At 36.1% G+C, this 19,751-nt stretch overlaps 4 protein-coding genes across 4 annotated transcripts; 1 reads left to right on the forward strand and 3 right to left on the reverse strand.

The window, feature by feature from the left end:
- The first annotated feature begins 85 nt into the window (after positions 1 to 85).
- On the forward strand, positions 86 to 3,164 carry LOC130973778 (protein COBRA-like). The gene is made up of 6 exons (XM_057898442.1): positions 86 to 354; positions 1,086 to 1,165; positions 1,400 to 1,856; positions 1,963 to 2,110; positions 2,199 to 2,470; positions 2,545 to 3,164. Exons 1-6 carry the CDS (start codon positions 255 to 257, stop codon positions 2,832 to 2,834), a joined length of 1,347 nt encoding a protein of 448 aa, XP_057754425.1. The 5' UTR covers positions 86 to 254; the 3' UTR covers positions 2,835 to 3,164.
- Positions 3,165 to 3,246: 82 nt separating this feature from the next.
- LOC130973779 (COBRA-like protein 4) lies at positions 3,247 to 5,530 on the reverse strand. The gene is made up of 6 exons (XM_057898443.1): positions 5,306 to 5,530; positions 5,145 to 5,224; positions 4,451 to 4,907; positions 4,212 to 4,359; positions 3,863 to 4,140; positions 3,247 to 3,763 (listed from the first exon to the last, which is right to left on the reverse strand). The coding sequence occupies exons 1-6, from the start codon at positions 5,358 to 5,360 to the stop codon at positions 3,486 to 3,488; spliced, it is 1,296 nt and encodes a 431-aa protein (XP_057754426.1). The 5' UTR covers positions 5,361 to 5,530; the 3' UTR covers positions 3,247 to 3,485.
- A 6,958-nt stretch (positions 5,531 to 12,488) lies between these two features.
- On the reverse strand, positions 12,489 to 13,484 carry LOC130975865 (putative methylesterase 11, chloroplastic). Its single transcript, XM_057900585.1, has 4 exons — positions 13,446 to 13,484; positions 13,052 to 13,288; positions 12,807 to 12,950; positions 12,489 to 12,596 (listed from the first exon to the last, which is right to left on the reverse strand). The coding sequence occupies exons 1-4, from the start codon at positions 13,482 to 13,484 to the stop codon at positions 12,489 to 12,491; spliced, it is 528 nt and encodes a 175-aa protein (XP_057756568.1).
- LOC130976325 (pentatricopeptide repeat-containing protein At5g14770, mitochondrial) lies at positions 13,082 to 17,619 on the reverse strand. Its single transcript, XM_057901163.1, has 2 exons — positions 13,560 to 17,619; positions 13,082 to 13,288 (listed from the first exon to the last, which is right to left on the reverse strand). The coding sequence occupies exon 1, from the start codon at positions 17,404 to 17,406 to the stop codon at positions 14,299 to 14,301; it is 3,108 nt and encodes a 1,035-aa protein (XP_057757146.1). The 5' UTR covers positions 17,407 to 17,619; the 3' UTR covers positions 13,082 to 13,288; positions 13,560 to 14,298.
- Between the last annotated feature and the right edge of the window lie 2,132 nt (positions 17,620 to 19,751).

Consider the following 19,751-nt stretch of genomic DNA (forward strand, 5'->3'; position numbering starts at 1 on the left):
TGAAAGAAAATAAGAAAAAAGAAAATCCAACTCACTCTGAGTTTAAGATAACACTTTGCTTATATACTTTACTTGAGCTAAGGAGCCAGCTAGCTACATAGTACAGACAGACATAACAGTCAGTTTCACCTTCTCTCTCTCTCTCTCTCTCTCTCTCTCTCAGTCTTCTTCTCTGTAAACAGATCTTGATCTGTTTCAGGCAAGAACTGAGAGCATCAGAGTCACACCACATTCCATTTTTGCAACTAACAAACATGATGGGCTTCTTCTTCTCTTTGATGTCACACCACAAAGCTGTTCCCACTTGCTTTGTGTTCTTCTTCCTGCTTTCTTGCACCTGCTTCATTTCAACAGGTTGGTTCACCCCCATTTCCTTTTTTTTCACCAAAGGTCTTATCTTTTTAGTTGGATTTGTGTTTTTCTGAACTTGGGCTGTCAATTTTTGCTAGCCTTCAGTTCCTGGTGCTTGGACCTTAGACAATTTGGAACTAATTCTTGTCAAAGATTCAACCTTTGTTCTCTGAATTTGATGTTTCTTATCCAAATGTGGAAAGCATTTATTAGCTTCTTCTGTTTTATTCTTTTCAACTTGATGTCAATTGTCTCAGCTGAAAAATTATGGCGGCGTTTAGCTTCTTTTCTTGATGCCAAGATTTACTACGAAATTTTATGTTCTGATTATCTTTTAAATAATAATTTTCTCGGATTATAATTGATTTGCATTTGAATTAAGTGATAAGTATAAGTTCATTTTTCAAAACCTCCTTTTTGTGTCTGCAATACTTTCAAGTCGAATCTGTGGTTGCTAAAAGGAGATTTGTGCTTATGGAGCCATAAAATTGGGGAATTCACACATGGGTGGTTATCACTATTGATCAATTTTTGCTTCAAATGAAATGATTCATGTATTGAAGGTTTAGATTTAGGTATTCCAGTGCTTAAAACATTAGTAACTTAGTGTAAAACATTTTCATGTGTCACACCACTCATTGTTCTGTGATAGGAAGATTCAATGATTTTTTGAGTTTTCTTTTTTTTTTTTAATTCCTTTCTTTTAATCCTAATAACTTCTGTTTATATTTCAGAAGCTTACGATGCACTTGACCCAAATGGAAACATCACAATCAAATGGGATATCATAAGCTGGACACCTGATGGTTATGTTGTAAGTACATTTTTTAACAACCTTTGCCAATTAATATGTGAATCAAAACTCTAACCATCTGTTGTACAATTTTGGCATCTGAAGGGATTGATCTGCATGTTAGCTTTCAGCTTCATCTCATGTTTGATATATTAGTTCTTATTTGGACTATATAACTAGAAATACAGCTTGAAAAGTACCAAGGTTTTCGTTATATTAGCTACCTTCTTATCTAAGAAAAAATTGAATGGACAGGCTGTTGTTACAATGAACAACTTCCAACAATATCGGCATATTGCAGCGCCTGGCTGGTCAATGGGATGGACATGGGCGAAGAAGGAGGTTATATGGAGCATGATGGGAGGACAGACCACTGAACAAGGAGATTGTTCAAAGTTTAAGGGAAACCCTCCACATTGCTGTAAGAAGGATCCGACTGTTGTGGATTTACTTCCCGGCACACCTTACAACCAGCAAATAGCAAATTGCTGCAAGGGTGGAGTACTTAGCTCATGGGCCCAGGATCCGACCAACGCAGTCGCATCGTTTCAAGTCAGTGTTGGTAGAGCTGGAACCACCAACAGAACTGTCAAAGTGCCCAAAAATTTTACCTTGAAAGCACCCGGTCCGGGCTATACCTGCGGGCCAGCAAAAATTGTGCCACCAACAAAGTTCATTCAATCAGACAAAAGAAGAGTGACCCAAGCACTCAGTAAGTAAACTAACTTTTATGTACTTACAACATTTACCAAGCATCCTCACTGAAATTTTTACACTACAGTTTCCTTTGAACTTAACATTACACTGATTCGATGCAGTGACATGGAACGTGACATGCACGTATTCGCAGTTTCTAGCCCAGAAAACTCCCACTTGCTGTGTCTCTCTCTCGTCGTTTTATAATGATACTATTGTGCCTTGCCCAACATGTGCATGTGGCTGCCAGAGCAACTCATCTTGTGTAAAGTATGTTTTCATCACTCAGCACTGAGATTCTCTTCTAGAAAATAAGACTGTACCTTCACTTATTCCTTTTCTCTTTTGTATATTACAGTGCAAATACGCCACATTTGGCATCGGTCGTTGCTGGAAAGAATAACTTTTCTCCTTTAGTTCAATGCACTAGCCATATGTGTCCGGTTAGAGTCCACTGGCACGTTAAGCTTAACTACAAGGAGTACTGGCGCGTGAAGGTCACGGTTACCAATTTCAATTACAGGATGAATTATTCAGAGTGGAACTTAGTTGTTCAACACCCGAACTTTGATAATCTGACTCAACTTTTCAGTTTCAACTACAAGTCATTAACTCCTTATGGTGACATAAGTAAGTATAATCCTAATTGGTTGTTTCATTGACTTGTTATTGGATAGTTACTTATGCTTGTTGTTCTTTATCAGATGATACTGCTATGCTTTGGGGAGTTAAGTTCTATAATGATTTTCTCAATGAAGCTGGGCCTAATGGTAATGTACAATCAGAGCTGCTCTTCAGAAAGGATAAGTCAACTTTCACTTTCGAGAAAGGTTGGGCTTTCCCTCGAAGGATCTATTTCAATGGCGACAACTGCGTGATGCCACCACCGGATGCTTATCCATGGTTGCCTAATGCTGGTTCTCAAAAGGAAGTTTCCTTGCTTGTTTTAGTGTTGGCTTATTTGGTATCCTTGGTCTTTTACGCATGTGCTTGAGGTTCCGATCCGCGATTCACTCGACTTTGGTGATAAAAAATTTTCAGCAAGACCAATTTTGGCTCATGTTTGTGATGTCAATTTGGAATTTGAAGCAAGCAGGGGAGTGACATCCAGTGGCAATTGAAGATTAGCTCAGTTGTCCTACAATTTGTTACAAACTGATTCTGCATTTTGGTGCTAGAGTTTGCTACTACGTTTTCTTTTTTTCTTCTCCTGTTATGATGTAATGATATATGTATTCTTATTGTATTTTTTAACCTGTAATTATAATTTTAATAAACATATACAGCAAGATATCACATGAAAAAATAGACTTCTTGAACTTTATATGGATTTGAAATGCTAGTGGTCTATTTTGCAAGAGAATATTGTTCTATTTTCATGTTCAACTTTACCCAGAGAAACAGAATGAAAAATATATGACCAATTCATTACAACATTGCAATACAATCATTTACTCAACTAAAGACAAAATCATTGTAGGGTGTTGTAACTTTCATTCTCTTATAGTGATCATGAATCACTAAATATATATCCATGAGTTTGGCTTGGTGTTCTCAACAAATGCTTTAGGGTCTTAAGTCTTAGTACCAGGCTTCAAGATTTTTCACAAAAACACAGCTTCCATTCATTTATGTACTAAACTCACTAAGCTACAAGCAAGAGAATCAAGAAGAAAATGAGTGATGTTAAGTTAAGTAGCTTTACAGGAGCAGCATTGGGGAGGAATGGGTAGGTATCTGGTGGTGGAAGCATGCATTCTTCACCATTGAAGTAAACCTTGCGAGGAAACGCCCATCCTTGCTTGAACGTGAAGGTATCCTGATCCTTTCGAAGAAGCACTTCGGATTGAACATTCCCACTCGGTCCAGCTTCCATTAATAGATCATTATAGAATTTCATGCCATAGAACATACCAGTATCATCTGCATAAAAAAATGAGTACAGTTGAATAGTCATTGTTAAAGTTCTTTACTTGTTAAACAAGCATAAACATAACATATCAATTTGCTTGATGAACTCACTGATGGACACATAGGGAAGAATTGGCCTGTAATCAAAACTGAAAACTTGGGTGATATTGTTGAGATTCGGATGCTGGACGGCGAGAGTCCAGAGGGTGTAGTTCATTCTATAGTTGAAGTTCGTTATGGCGATCTTGACTCGCCAGTAGTCCTTGTAGTTGAGCTTCACATGCCAGTGTACCCTGATTGGACACATATGATGAGTGCACTGCAGCAATGGATCATTGTCTCTCTTTGGAGTGTGAGCGCCGGGTGTGTTGAGGAATTTCGAGTCACTCCTGCATTCCATGACAAGATTATTAGCAATAACTGGAAATTCTATTAGAGTGTTTTGAGATTTTAAGCTTACTTGACACAATTCTTCTTGTTTTGGCAACCGCAGGCACAAGTAGGACAAGGAGTAATGGTTTCATTGTAGAAGGATGACAAAGATACACAGCAACTCGGGTTCTTTCTAGCCAGAAATTGCGAGTATGTGCAGGTAACATTCCATGTCACTACATAAAAACAGAACAAAGGAAACTTTTTTAGAATTTTTCAGATGCTAAGGAGAAGAATTGACATGTCTTGAGAGTTAAGATAACTTGCTTAGTGCTTGAGTCTTGCGGCGCTTATCTTGTGTAAGGAAAACAGTGGAGGGAACAACCTTGGCAGGGCCACAGGTATAGCCTGGTCCTGGAGCCAAGAGAGTGAAGTTCTTGGGGAGTTTAACTGTCTTGTTGGAGGTGCCAGCTTGTCCAACACTGACTTGGAAGGCGGAGACAGCGCTCAAAGGATCTTGGCCCCATGCTGAAACCACTCCACCCTTGCAGCAGTTTGAGTATTGCTGATTGTAAGGTACACCAGGGAGAAGGTCTACAACTGTTGGAGTTTTCTTGCAGCAGTGAGGTACATTGCCTTTGAACTTAGAGCAATCTCCTTGCTCTGTTGTTTGAGCTCCTACCATGGTCCATATAACCTCTTTCTTTGCCCATGACCATCCCAGGGTCCATCCCGGATTCGGGATGTGTCGGAACATTTGGAAATTGCTCATTGTTACCACTGCCTGGTTAGAAAAAATTCAATAGACACAAACACTCTGATGAATTCTGAATTCTCTTACTATCTACTCTTTCAAAAGAGCCCAAAATATAGGACTTGTTACAAAATAGTGCAAATAATTCATTGTTCAATGAATGTGAGAATGACATACATATTGAACAAGAAAGTTTATCTAAATTGTTTAATAAATGTTAAAAATATGAAACAAGCAACAAGGATGTTTTTTGTTTTTATTGCTTACCACATAGCCGTCTGGTGTCCAAGACATAACATCCCATTTGATTGTTATGTTTCCATTTGGATCCAAAGGATCATATGCAGCTAAAAAAAAAATCAATAAATAAGTGAAATATATGTGTATGAAAATGAAAAAGGAAAATGAAGGTGAAAATGAAACAAAACCTGCATAAGAGAACAGAACAATAACACAGAGAGGTATTATTATGACAAGCCTCATTGCCTGATCAAGATGTTGTGCCTCTAATGTTTTATCAAATAATAATGTGACAATGTTGCCTCCAGGATTCACTTAGAAACCTTATTGGAGTGGCATTGGAAGTGTAGTAATGTAGAAAAAGAGCAATGAAGGGAATTGTGATTCAAGTGATGGCTCAACTAATGGTTGTTAGGTACCTTAGAGTGCATATATATTGCTATCACTGTCTCACTTACACACTCAGATCTTGAATTCAACTTGATTCCCATATCTTGAAGCAACAGCCACTGACCAGAACAATAGGCTGGAGAACATAACACCTCAGCTGTTTGTGCAGTTGCTCTATCATGGGTTAGGTTCACCATACTGAGAATTCACCAATTTACCCTCAGCTGTTTGTTTTGTCTCTAGGATTTCTAATATCTAAATGTTTTGTCTAAGAAATTATTATTGGGTTTGAACAAGTTTGGCATGAAAAACTTAATGCAAAGGTGGTATCATTTGAAGTAACATGTGTCACTGTTTTAGATCTTGCCAACTAAGAATAATACAGTGAGGCTAATGGCTATTGTTTCTTCATGGTCTTTGAATTTGTATCCACGTTGAGTAATGAGAGACATGAGTTTGATGCAAGCAAAGTTTTCTTCATAGATAGTATCATAGTAGGGACAGGTAGTAAGTTCCTTTCTAAATCCAAAAGGATACACCAACTTTTCTACTCTATCTATGCCTCTTATAATAACTTGCTCAAGTACCTACTACTTTGAAGTATTACTTTAACAATTTCTAGGTAGAAACTCACGTGCAGTCGACTTTACGTGAAGTTGATAGGTGAGAGCCGTTAGATGGTTTGACTCATTTGACTAAATTTTCATCTTACAATTCTCAGCTATCAACTTCACGTGAAGTTGACTGTACCTGAGTTTCCACCCAATTTCTAAAGATTAAACATTTAGTTACTTTTCTTTACAATAAGTGCACATTTAAATTTGTCTCTTCATTTTCACATGGAGACTAAGTTTTTCTTACCACTTAATCCAACAATGTACTCCTTGCTATAATAATATAATCTATCTATTATATAAAGGAGATATAAAAGTCAAAGAAGTTTGGTGAACACATTTCTTTTCCTGAAATATTTTTTATTATATATAATTTATAAAAAAATTATTTTTACTACTTGAAAAAATCAAATCCAAAACTTTTTTGTTTGAATATTAAAAATTTACCATATTGACTAAACTCATATTTGTTATTATTATACATATTTAAATTAATTAATTAATTAATTAATAGCATGGTAGTGTCTATTAATATAATAATAATAATAATAATAATAATAATAATAATAATAATAATAATATATAGTGTTTTGCTTAAGTTTCTTAATATAAAAAATTTGTGTTAAAATTACTTGAAATTAGTTTTTTCTTAATGTATTTATTATATATTTAAAAATGAATTGTAAAACAGAAGCTGCAAAACACACAAAAAACAACACCACAAGCTAATAATAAATAATAAGTAACCAGATTAAAACAAGACCACGTCTAGTCCTCTTTATTATTTAAAACTGCTGAGTGAAGTCAACCAATTCTTCCACAACAGAAGTCAACTTATTATTAACCATATTGCACTTGTCGAGAATCTCTTCTTGTTCCTGAAATGCTGAAATTGAGGCCATCTCTTCTTCCTAGTGGCACTTCATAGTTAGGCCCTCCTCACTGCCACAAAAAAAAATATATATAATTAGCATATTTTTTATATTTTATTAATTAAAAAATAATCTAGCTAACATAATTAATTAATAATTATATTTTTATTTGAATATCAAAAGTGTCTAATGTCCTGATAATATTTTAAAATCCAAATTAAAATAAGTAGGACTAATTAATTAATTACCGGATTAATTATATATAAGGCATATCTTCGGCAACCATCATGATTAACAACTTTTTTTAATTAAAAAAAAACATGCATGGCCTACTACTAACTTTGCTTCTTTTACTTTTTCTTTTTAATTAACAAATGTTCCAAAGACACTAATTAGAAAACTATAATATAAGTGAAAAAATTTTATGGAAAATACAAGTTAAATGTTAACTTTTAATATTGAATAAATGACCATTTGTACTCATGATAGATGAAAACGCTGACATTTGTACCCATGAAAACTCGAAACTAATCTTGTACCCATGATAGATGCCCTCTATGTGACAAAAGTGCCCTGCCTTAAATCTGAGCTTGGTTCGTGGGTTTCCGATCCTACGTGGCACTCACTTCCTCATCTTCAACCCCTCCCTCTCTCACTCACACACACACACTCTCTCTTCACTCTCCAATACCCACTCTGACCCCTTCTTCACCGCACGTTCAATATCCTCCTTCAATTTCCCAATCATAGCATCACCTTCTCATGTGACCTCACAGACGAATCCCTCTCCTTCTTCAAGTCCTAAATTTTCCCCTCTTTCACATTTCCTTCCTCTACCAACCTCTCACGTTGTAATCGAAGCTTCTCCGCTTCCTCCCGAACAGTCCTCTCTCTCATCTCAGCTTCTAGAAGCTTCTCTCTCACACTTCTAACCTCGCGAATAGCACATTCAAGCTCACTCCTGAAACCGTCCCTCTCCACATTCAACCGAACACTAAGCTCGCTTGCCTCTCGCTTCAAAGCGACGATGTCGTTTAGCTCAGCCACGACCTCGTCAAAGCGGAGACTCATCTCCCTCCCTGATGCTTCTTTTGCTGGTTACTTCTTCTTCTCTCTTCTCCGTAACTGTGGTAGTGGTGGAGTCGTGGAGAAGCTTCCGCGGATGCTGCATGGTTCTTCTGAGAGCTGAGACACTACCTCTGAGACTTCACCTTCTCTTTTGTTGATGATAATGGGGTTGGGAATGGGATGTGGGTTCTTTGATTCGATTTTGTTATCAGGGTTTTGAAGATGAGGCAGAAGGGTATCCGATTCTGGCTTCAAAATTGGAACTTGATTTCGTTTGGCAATGGGTGTTTCTGACAGGACTTCTTTCACAGACTCTTCCTCTAACACTGGTGGTGGTTGCCGCTGTGGTATTTGTTGGTTAAGGTTTGAGTTGGGGAGAGAGGGTGTAAAGTATTGCTGGGAGGTTTGATTATTTTGGTGATATGGATTTTGGTTTTGGGTCTGGGATTTGCTAATGCAGCAACCCATGTGGAGGTTTGAAAAAACAATGCGAGAGGGTTGAAGTTTCAGAAGGTTAGTAGTGGTGGGAAGAATTCATTGGGGTTGGATATTCGGGTATTGGTTTGAAAAACTGGGCATAAGAGACAGTGTAACGGCTATTGAAGTATAGTAGAGAATGTGAAGGCACTGTGCAGAATTGGATGGTGAGGGAGCGGAGTGTTGAGGAAGAAGGGGCCAGAGTGGGTATTGGAGAGTGAAGAGAGAGAGAGAGAGAGAGTGTGAGTGAGAGAGAGAGAGGGGTTGAAGATGAGGGAGGGAGTGCCACGTAGGTTCGGAAATTCACAAACTAAGCTCCGAGTCAAGCCAGGGCACTTTTGTCACACGGAGAGTATCTATCATGGGTACAAGATTAGTTTCGAGCTTTCATGGGTACAAATGTCAGCGTTTTCATCTATCATAGGTACAAATGGTCATTTATTCTTTTAATATTTTTATGTAGTGATGAATATATTGAATAAAAAAAACTTCATCAATAATGTCTTTGCGACATTTTTAACAATTTTTTTTTAAATTTAACCAAAAAATCATCTAATAAAATTATTTTTTATCCTAAATTCTAAATTTAAAATTTTAAATCTTAAACTCTTCAAAAAAATGTTAAAAATAATTCTATAATACGATAAGTGTTAGTTAATGTTTACTAATTAAAAATTATAATTAGTAATGTTTGCTTTGAAGTTTGAGTATATTTATTTTAAAGAAAGGTATTTAATACTTTATTTTAGAAGAAGGAGAAGCAAAATAAGGCTTTAATTAACAAATATCCTTTTTAAAAACGAGAAGGCTTAAAAAGAAATTGAAAAGCACACAATAAGAAGTTAAGAACCAAAACTAAGCCCTTTGGTGTGTTGTACAATAAACTTTCAAGACTTTTTGACACACCAAACACAAGGTATATTCTCAGGATACCATGTTGGGCTTTTCAAAATGGACTCATAATTCGAGCCCAACAAGCATCACCACTATTAAATTGAAAAACTAAATAACTATCTGCATACCTACTAAAATGAACATCCTAAATTAACCATTAAAATAGAAGAAGAAGATGAATAAACAGAAAAAATTATTATTGTAATAAAACATAATTTTGAAGGACTAGTCATGATCAAAGCGGCACTGTTGTGAAGCATAGGGCTCAAATCATGAAAGAAGCAAACCATGCTTGGATCCGAAGAAGAAGAAAAACATGGTGGTATCATCGGTGAGAAGAGGCTTGAAGGAATGGGAGAAAGCAAAGTCGGTTAGGAAGAGAGGCACGAAAACAGCGGAGGTGAGCGTCGGAGGGCGAGGCGCATCGGGCTGACCGGCGGAGGTGAGGATGGTGTCGGTGGGAGGATGTGGTGGCCTCGATATGGCTGGCGAGAAATTCAGTGACGCGAGGTGAGAACCGTAAAAAATGTCATGATTTTGGAGTTCACCAAGGATCGAACTCTTGACCTTTCGGATCTAGAACTCTAATATCATGTCATGAGCTCACTCATCCCAAAAGCGTAACCTAACAGGACAATGTAACACAAATTGTCATATCTCTAATACTTCCTAAACCTCCATTGTACACATTGTACGCTTAGAGCATTGACTCCTTATACTTTCTCATTAGTTAATGATCTAATTTTTAATTTTAATTTTATCTTTTTCTATTAATTCATTGTACACATTGTACACAATTAATATTGGTTCCAATACTTTCTCATTTACTATTTAGCCACTAACACCCACTAACCCACTTTTATCGAGTTAGTGCAAACTTGCAAATATTGAGTTAAACTCCAAAATGGTTCCTGAGATTGACGTCGTGCACTAAAATCGTCTCTGAGATTCCAATTGCACCAATTACGTCCTTGAGATTGAGAAAAGTGCACCATATTAGTCCTTGACCCATTTTTCCTTAACGGTGTGATGACATGGCTAGATGACGTGGACGGTAAGTGACATGTGTCACTCCATAATTTGGCCACGTGTAATGATACGATGATGTGGTGACCAGTGACATGTGGCATGATGATGTGGATAATTGTGCCACGTGTCATAATGTTATTTGGCCACGTGTCCGTTTGTGCCACGTGTCGCAACAGTATTCGTCCACGTGTCATCCATTATGTCATCGTTGTATATGCACCAAATTAGTCCCTCACTTTGCATTAAGTGACTCGTTTTAGTCCCTGAAATTGAATGTCGTGCACCAAACTAGTCCCTTCACCAATTTTTTCTCATTTTGTTCTATAAATTCAAAATTCTCAATGTTTTTTAATTTCAATTCTATTTTTCACATGTTATTCAAATAAAAGTGTTTTTATAAAATATTTTTTCTCTTGCGAATACCCTAACCGCCGAGTTGGAGTTGACGTGAAGGCATTTCAAGCACCTTCATTACTATCTCCGACCTCTTTCAGTGCTTTTATAAAATATTTTTTTCTCTTGCGAATACCCCTAACCGACGTCTTGGAGTCGACGTGAAGGCATTTCAAGTTTTCCTCATTATCATCTCCGACCTCTTTCGTTTATATTGCAGAGGTTGGAGATGATAGTGAGAGTGCTTGAAGTACCTTGAATCTAGCTCATTTACACATAATGAAAACGTGTATTTCATAAGAATAAAAAATATTTTAATTATTGATTTCTTGTTAAAAGCACATATTTTTTATGAAAAAAAATGTGTCCAATCAATCATATAATTATTTTTTTTATAATAACATACTTATATATTACAAAATTTATCAATGTTAAATTATTAAAAAAATTATATAATTAAAACTAAAATCTTAAAAATTTGTATGAATGCACTTATATTTAAACGATATATAAAAAAATAGAATTGAAATTAGTGCATCTAAGATATTGAAAATTTTAAATTTAATAAAAATGAGAAAAAAATGGTAAAGGGACTAGTTTGGTGCACAATATTCAATTTCAGGGACTAAAATGAGTCACTTAATGTAAAGTGAGGGACTAATTTGGTGCATCTACAACGATGACATAATGAATGACACGTGGACAAATACTGTTGCAACACGTGGCACAAACGGACACGTGACCAAATAACATTGTGACACGTGGCACAACTATCCACATCAACATACCACGTGTCACTGGTCCCCACATCATCATATTATTACATGTAGCCAAATCATGGAGTGACACGTGTCATTTACCGTCCACGTCATTAAGCCATATCATCACGTTGTTAATGAAAAATGGATCAGGGACTAATATAGTGCACTTTTCTCAATCTCAGGGACGTAATTAGTGCAATTGAAATCTCAGGAACGATTTTAGTGCACGACGCCAATGTCAGGGACTATTTTGGGGTTTAACTCTGCAAATATTATTTCAAAGTAAATAAAGTTGATTTACGAATTTAATTCTTGTGTATATTGCATAAATTTGTATGAAATTATATTCATTCCTAAAATATTATAGTAGACTCATCATATTAGTTAGTTTGATGAATATTTTTTAATAAAATCTTATAATGCATTGTCGAATTTTTTTTATTTGATATCTCAAAAAAGTTCCGAGTTTCTTTCTCCATTCCAATGGTATCTCAAAAGGTCAATACTCAATAACATATCAAACGTGTTCCCACGCGAGATATCAACAAAATCAAGAGATTAATTAAGTAGTTAAAACATCTTAGCTTTCCTTGAACATTTGTAAAGCTTTCCATCTATTATAATTAGAGTGGAAAAATATTAAAATGTTGGAGAAAGTATCCACAGAGAGAGAGAGTAGAACATAACACATGCCAGCCATGTTAGACCATCAAAAAAAGAATGTAGAACGCATTTCATGCAAAGACTTTTCCTCCTTTGCAATGTGCATAGACATGATCCCATGCTATGGAGAAGTAGATTTTGGATTTTAATTTTGTATTTCAGGTATCTCCTCCCTTATTGTTATGACTAATTCTGATAGGAAAAATTCTTCTATAGACACAAGTCTAAGATGTCGTCTTCGAAAGCAGTGGGAGGATGGTCATTCCCATTTGCATAGAGAAAAATTTGTGCTTGTTGCATAAGATCATCTGAACCTTCCTGCAACAGATAGCCAGAAAGAAAATCATCAATAAAAGGACATGTTAATTCTCTGTTCTCAAATTCACTAGTTCCTTGTAAGATATAAACATTCTTCATCAAAAGACAGCAAGTTCATCAGTTTAGCATGCAATTGAAGCATATTATGCCCACAAATCCAACCAAAGAACAGGTGAAAAATAAGATGTAATGGTAGAAAGAATGGAAAACCTTTTGAGAAATGATATCCAGAGTACTTTGTCCACTTGTTAGCATTGCCGCAGCAATAAACACAGCCTTGGAAACCTTATGAGGAAACAGCTCCATCGCATACGATATACATGCCCCGCCAAAATCATGTCCAACCAAGATTACCTTTTTTAAGAATCGGAAACTCTCAGATGCAACCAATAAAGATACAAATTAACATAGAACAGTCCATCAGCTATAAAATGGGCATGTAATGAAATAAGCACCTTTTCTCCTTCAGGAAGTTTTTCAACAAAGTCAGTAAGTGGCTTCACATATTGTGAGAGGCTCTTTATGTTGTTTGTATCAAATGAATGAACTCCAGAACCGGTTAAATCTATGGCGGATACTTTATAACCAGCTTCTTCTAGAAGTGCTATAGTTTTGTACCAACACCAGGCACCAAAACCACCTCCATGAACAAGAACAAAATGATTCGTCTCGAGATCATCAACCTTTATACCCTGTCAAATTGATAAGAAAATTGAGAACTAAATAATCATAGTTTGCTTTAATAGCAGTACACCAATTTCTGCAATAGATAAAAAAAATAAACAAGTGAATAAAGCTAGAAATTCTTAATGCATTTTTTTGTTTGAAAATGACAGTATGACACCACACAGTCATTGCATCCTCAATACTTAGATTCTGAATGTCCATTATTATTTTAGAAACCATGTCTTTGTCACCATAATGTCTCTGTTTTGTGATAAGAAAGAGCTAAAACAAGGTTACCTTCAAAGCTATACACAACTTGCAGTAGAAAACACTTGACAGGTCAAACCTCACATCCTCAATTCAATGAATGAAACACAACATATTTAAAGTTTTGAACACACGTAGGACAAGCCGCCAAGAAAAATTCTCTTACACGTTCCTTAAAAATTACGTCTTGAACTAGGAGAAGAGGATGCATATCAAACACAAGTGATTTTCTTTCTTTCCCATAACACTGTTCTTATATCAGTCCAAGAAAAACTGATCTTCACAGAAACCAATCACCACCATAATTGTTTCATCTCAATATCTTATCCCATCCCACAAACGCATCATTTCCATCTTCATTATTTTAAGGCCATGATACAAAATATGATTACAATTCATTATAAATAACAGAAATCAACAAGCCCAGAAAATCAAACCAGATATTTTTAATAAAAAAAAACGGATCAACAGGGAAACTAAAATAATAATAATAAAAAGAGACCCCATTAGTCCATTACACCTAAATCCAAAACTGGACTAAATCACTAAATTATCCAACTTTACCAAATCAGCTTATATGAAAATAGCAAACAAAATCACGCAGTCGTTCAATACCATGATCAAGTTTCAATCCTTCAAATTAAAAAACCCCCCACCTAAAAAAAAAAATTAATTGAAAATATACAAAATTTAAAGATATTGGCAGTCCTCCAACTTCCTCACTCCATTTCAAAGATTAACATTTATGACCCACTTTTTAGACCATTTTTCAGCTATTCTTCCTTTCGGTAAATAGCTTCAATAACTTTTGAGCATCAGACTTTTTCCCTGGTAAAGAAAAATTTGAACTGATATATGAGATTGTGCTATCTGATGGCACATGTCCTTTCTCACACATTTCAATCAGCAATTTTTTCGCTTCAGCCCGATATGACATTCTAAGTTCCCTATCCATCTCTGGCTGGCAGGATAATTTGCACCATCCGCAAATTAGAATGTCGTATGTTGAAGAATTAGGAATTCTTCCCCTTGTCAGCATTTCATACAAAAGTTCTCTAGCATGGCGCATTTTTCCTGCTTTTGCATAATCATTAATAAGGGCGTTATAGGTGCCAACGGTGGGAACAAAACCTTTGATTATCATTTCACAATAGAGCTTCATAGCATCCTGTTTGTTTCCAGCTCTACCATGGCCAAAAACCAAAATATTGTAAGTAGTGGCATTCGGTGTGAGTCCTCTTTCTTTCATCTCGCTAACTAATTTCTTTGCCTCTCTCATAAAATCAGAAGTTGAAAGACCTCCTAAAAGGGTATTATAAGTGGTAATGTTTGGAGAGATTCCATCAGCCAACATATGAGAATAAGTATCGAATGCCTTTTCCACATGACTTCCTACAATGTAACCACGAATAAGGGCATTATAAGTAACAACATCAGCTAAAATTCCACTTGCCACCATTTCAGTGAGCACCGCATTTGCTTTTTTAGTCATTCCTAACCTGCAGAGTACGGTGATTAGAGTGTTATACACAGCCTGGTTGAGTGTGAGGCCACTATCCACAAGCATCTTGTGAATTTGCAAAATTGCATTTGCTCTTCTATTCCTTGAGGCAGCTTTAAGCATAAATTTATGAGTAATTGGCATGGGAACAATCCCCATAACCAACATTTCATTCAAAATATCTATTGCCTTTTCAAATTCACCAGCTTTAGAAAGCCCGCCAATCAGAATGTTAAAAGTGACTGCATTTGGCATTATCCCGTAGCTCTTCATCTCGGTCAAGAGACCCAGTGCATCTTCAGTTTTCCCTTTTATGCAGTATGTGTTAATTACAGTATTATATGTAGTACAATCCGGAGCTAAACCCAACTCTTTCATTTTCGAAAACACATACTGCGGATCATATTTCCCAAGCTTCAAAAGCCCCTTAATGAAAGCATTATATGCAACAACATCAAACTGTGTGCTTTTCTCTGTCATTTCCTGGATTATGGGGAGTGCAGCTGATTCATTCCCTTCATTAAAGTAGCCATCTATCAGAGAAGTGTAGTTAACAATATCTGGGCAAAGACCCCGAGAACACATATCTTTAATTAATGACTCAGCTTCCTCCATTCTTCCAACTCTTTTCAAGTTGTTAAGCAAGATATCAAATATTACATTGTTTTCCTCTAATCCCTGTGATTTCATTTCCTTATAAAAGTGAGCAGCAGCTTCCTGTTCGCCTGCCTTAAAATAACTATCGATTAAAATTGCATAAACAAAAGTATTCAGGGCAATGTTCCTTTTAATCATCTTCCCTAACACATCAACTGCTTTACTGAGCATTCCTTTTTTGGCATATCCATTCATAATAGAAGAAAAAGTAACAACATTTGGAAGAACGTGTTCCTTGTCCATGATTTGCAACACTAACTCCGCACGTTCCATGTCTCCTACCTTGCAATAGCCATCAAGCAATGCTGAATAAGTGACACAGTTTGGGACAAGATTGAACTTTAAAATTGTTTGAAACATGTCCTCAGCATCTTTGAGTTTTCCAGACTTTAAAAGTCCATCCATCACAATTGTGCACGTAACTAGATCAAAAGATAAGCCCCGAACAACCATTTGGCCTTGAAGATTAAAAGCTTCCATTATCCTACCCGATTTGAACAAGGAATTCATAACTGTAGAGTATGAGACATGATTAGGGTCTAAACCCATTGTGTACATCTCCCTCAGTAGCACTGCCGCTTCATTTAATTTGCCATGCCTGCAAAGTCCACAGATAATTGAATTACAAGTAATCACATCAGGTATGATCCCGTTCATAATCATTCGCTCATACAGAGAAAGGGATTCTTCAATTCCACTATGCTTAGCATACCCATCAATTACTGTTGTGTACGTGGAAGGTGTTGGCTGCAAGTCTCTTATCTCAGCCTTAGTTTTAACAAAACGGTTTTTCAATTGACCAAATTCTTCATCATTCCGAAACCCCAAAATCTCACTGAGAAGAGACTCGGCCCTCACAATGTCGCCCATCTTACAAAAAGCTTTGAGCAAAGTATTGTAGGTAACAATATCAGGCCTGATGCCACCCCTCCAGCCATTCTCCATCAAAACCAATGCATGATTCATCAGTCCAGCTTCACAATACCCATCAATCAATGTGTTGAGGCCTATAACATCTTCTGGAATACCCCCATCAACTAAATTGTACATCACCCACTCTGCATATTGAACCAATCCAATTCTGCAATACCCCTTAACCAGGATATTGCAGGTAATTGAATCAACACATATCCCTCTTTTAACCATCTCAGACAACAAACCAAACCCCTGATCTGCCAATCCTTGCACACATAAACCCCAAACCACAGTATTATACGTAACAGTATCAACATCATTGCTCCTAAGATACTCTAAAGCCAAATCCAATTCTCCAACTTTGCATAAAGAATGAACCAATATGTTGACACTAAAAACATCAGGCACAACACCACGGAAGACCATTTCGGAAAACAGAACCTTTACTTGAGAAACGAAACCAGAAGCATTGAATTCATACAAGAGCCTATTCCACAAAGGCAAAACAGGAACAAGATCAAGTCCACACATGGAAGAGAAAGCACAAGAGGCTTTGCAAAACCTGCCACAGACCACGTAGAGGCGAATGAGGGTGCAGAAGAAGGAAGCGTAGAGATGGGTCTTGGTGGGTGGGATCAAAATCGAATCTTTATGGGAAGAGAAGGAGAATATTCTGATGGGAGGGGAAGTTCGGGGGAAAGTGGGAGCTAAAGAGTGCGAGGTTGCGGCCACGGAAGAGACAAAACACTTAAGTGTCTTTGTTCGCAGGTTATTGAGAAGCCTCATATTTGCTGAAGAGTGCATTCAAATATCGAAGGAAACGGTCTCTGAAGTGGTGTTGTGCACTGGTATGCCATTGAACATGGTTGAACAATAACACAGCAGCCAGCACCAAACACTGGAACTTGGATACTCTGTTCTGTTCAGCTCTGTCTTTCTCAAGGTTCTGAAAACTGGTCCGGTCATCAAACCGCTCTAGTATTGTTCTTAATGCCTCAACAAACTGAAGAATCACGGACTCAACCTTTTCGATTGAATTAGCTTTCACTGCTCAACATACAAAGTGCAGGCATACTTTCCAAAGCCACCAAACATAACCATTAGGACCTGTAGAAGCAATCATGAAATAATAATAATAAAAAAAAATTGATCCCATGAAAACAAGCACAGTGGCTCAAGGACGAAACCAAAATTTTTAGAACAATTCAATGACCTAAATGAAATATAAATCAACAATTCCTTGAATTTAGATGATAAACATAACTACTTAAGTGAAAATTCATTAAATTTAGATTCATATTCAATCAGTTATAAGTTCATATTTTCTTCTTCTATCAATCACAGTCTAAGCACAATTTCTTCTACATCAGCCTGAAATGTATTAAGAAATTATGATTTGAGTTATGACACAAACAGTATGTCCAATAACCTTAACTTAATCTTCCTTTTCCCATGGAACAAACAATTCATGAAAAATTAATCAGACTGTTATGAATCAACGCAACAGTAACAGCAATAGCAAAATATATATTTAAAAAATTTCAATTTAAAAAATAAATAAATTAAAATCAGACTGTTAAGAAAAGTATGTTCATCATACATTTGAAGGCTTAAACAGAATTAATGCATTTAGGTTCAATAAACATAGATGTATTATTATCAGCAAATGCTTCTTGATTGATACCATCATCCATAACTGAAATCAATAAATCATCAAGACAATCACAATCTAAGCAGAATTAAATCACAAAACAGTAAAACACAACACAGCAAAACCAGCAGCACATCACTAATCATAATCAATAATCAAAAGAAATTCAATAATCAATTATCACAAGACCTTCAATAATCAATAATCAGCAAAATAATCATTCAATAAAAAATAAAGAACACACAAAACAGCAACACAGCAGAACCAGAGCTCATTCAATAAAAAATCACAACACACAAAAACAGCAATACAGCAGAACCAGAGCTCATCGATAATCAAATAATCATTCAATAAAAAAAACGCAAAACATTCAAATAATCATTGAACAGAGCATAAATAAAAAACGCAGAAGTGAGCAGTAAACTGACCTTCGAAGTCTGGGGCTCTGGGCAAAGTGCGTTGCCGCGACGGACGATGCCGACCGCACGACGGCGAGCAGGACGGCGAGAAGATGAAGACGTGGGATGGGCCGAGCGCGCGAAAGGAGAGAGCATCATAGCATTAACCAATTCGCCAGATTCAATAGAACCACAGTCTGGTGGCTTAGGCTCTATAGTAGTTTTTTTTTTTTTTTGGGGTTTCCACGGTAACCTTGGTCCAGACTAATTCGTTCCGGTACGGAGTATTTAAGGGTTTGTCATTAGCCAATGAATTATTACGAAATTTAAATTCTCGACACTTATTTAAACGGATTAGTGAATTAACCACTGGACAACCCAATTTGGTTTACATTTTCATTGGTGTTTCCCCCGCATACTCTTCACCCATATCATCAAGGTTTTTTTTGACACACCAAACACACATATTGGGCTCTTTCAAAATGGACTCATAATTCGAGCCCAACAAGCATCACCACTATTAAAATGAAAAAACAAAAACCGTTCTCAATCATTCACCTCAATACATATGTTTAGCCACTAACACCCACTAACCCACTTTTACCGAGTTAGTGCAAACTTGCAAATATTTTTCAAAACTTGATTTACGAATTTAACTCCTGTGTATATTGCATAAATATTTATGAAATTATATTCATTCCTAAAAAAATAAACTGAACTCATAATCCCGTTGTATAAATTGATATCTTTAACTTAAAAATTTGACGATAAATACCTCGCGCAATGATAAAATAAATACAAGTATAAAGTATAAAACCACATGCAAATTTATTAGTTAAAGTAATCCATATCAACATTGTTTAAAGTATGCTGTATTAACTTAGTATTTAAGTATTTACTATTTTATCAAACATGCTTATTATTTGACTCAATTTTATTGCTTATGATTTCAATTAAATACTAATTTAAATTTAAATGTTCACGACATCAAAAAGAAAAAAATTTGAATAATAAAAATAAAAAAATAAATTAGACAAAACAGATCTCCATTGAATTTGCGGACATAGAGAACTTTGAAAATTAATTAAGATAAACCAATA

The sequence above is a fragment of the Arachis stenosperma genome, chromosome 4, assembly GCF_014773155.1.
Source record: "Arachis stenosperma cultivar V10309 chromosome 4, arast.V10309.gnm1.PFL2, whole genome shotgun sequence".
NCBI classification, from domain to species: Eukaryota; Viridiplantae; Streptophyta; class Magnoliopsida; order Fabales; family Fabaceae; genus Arachis; species Arachis stenosperma.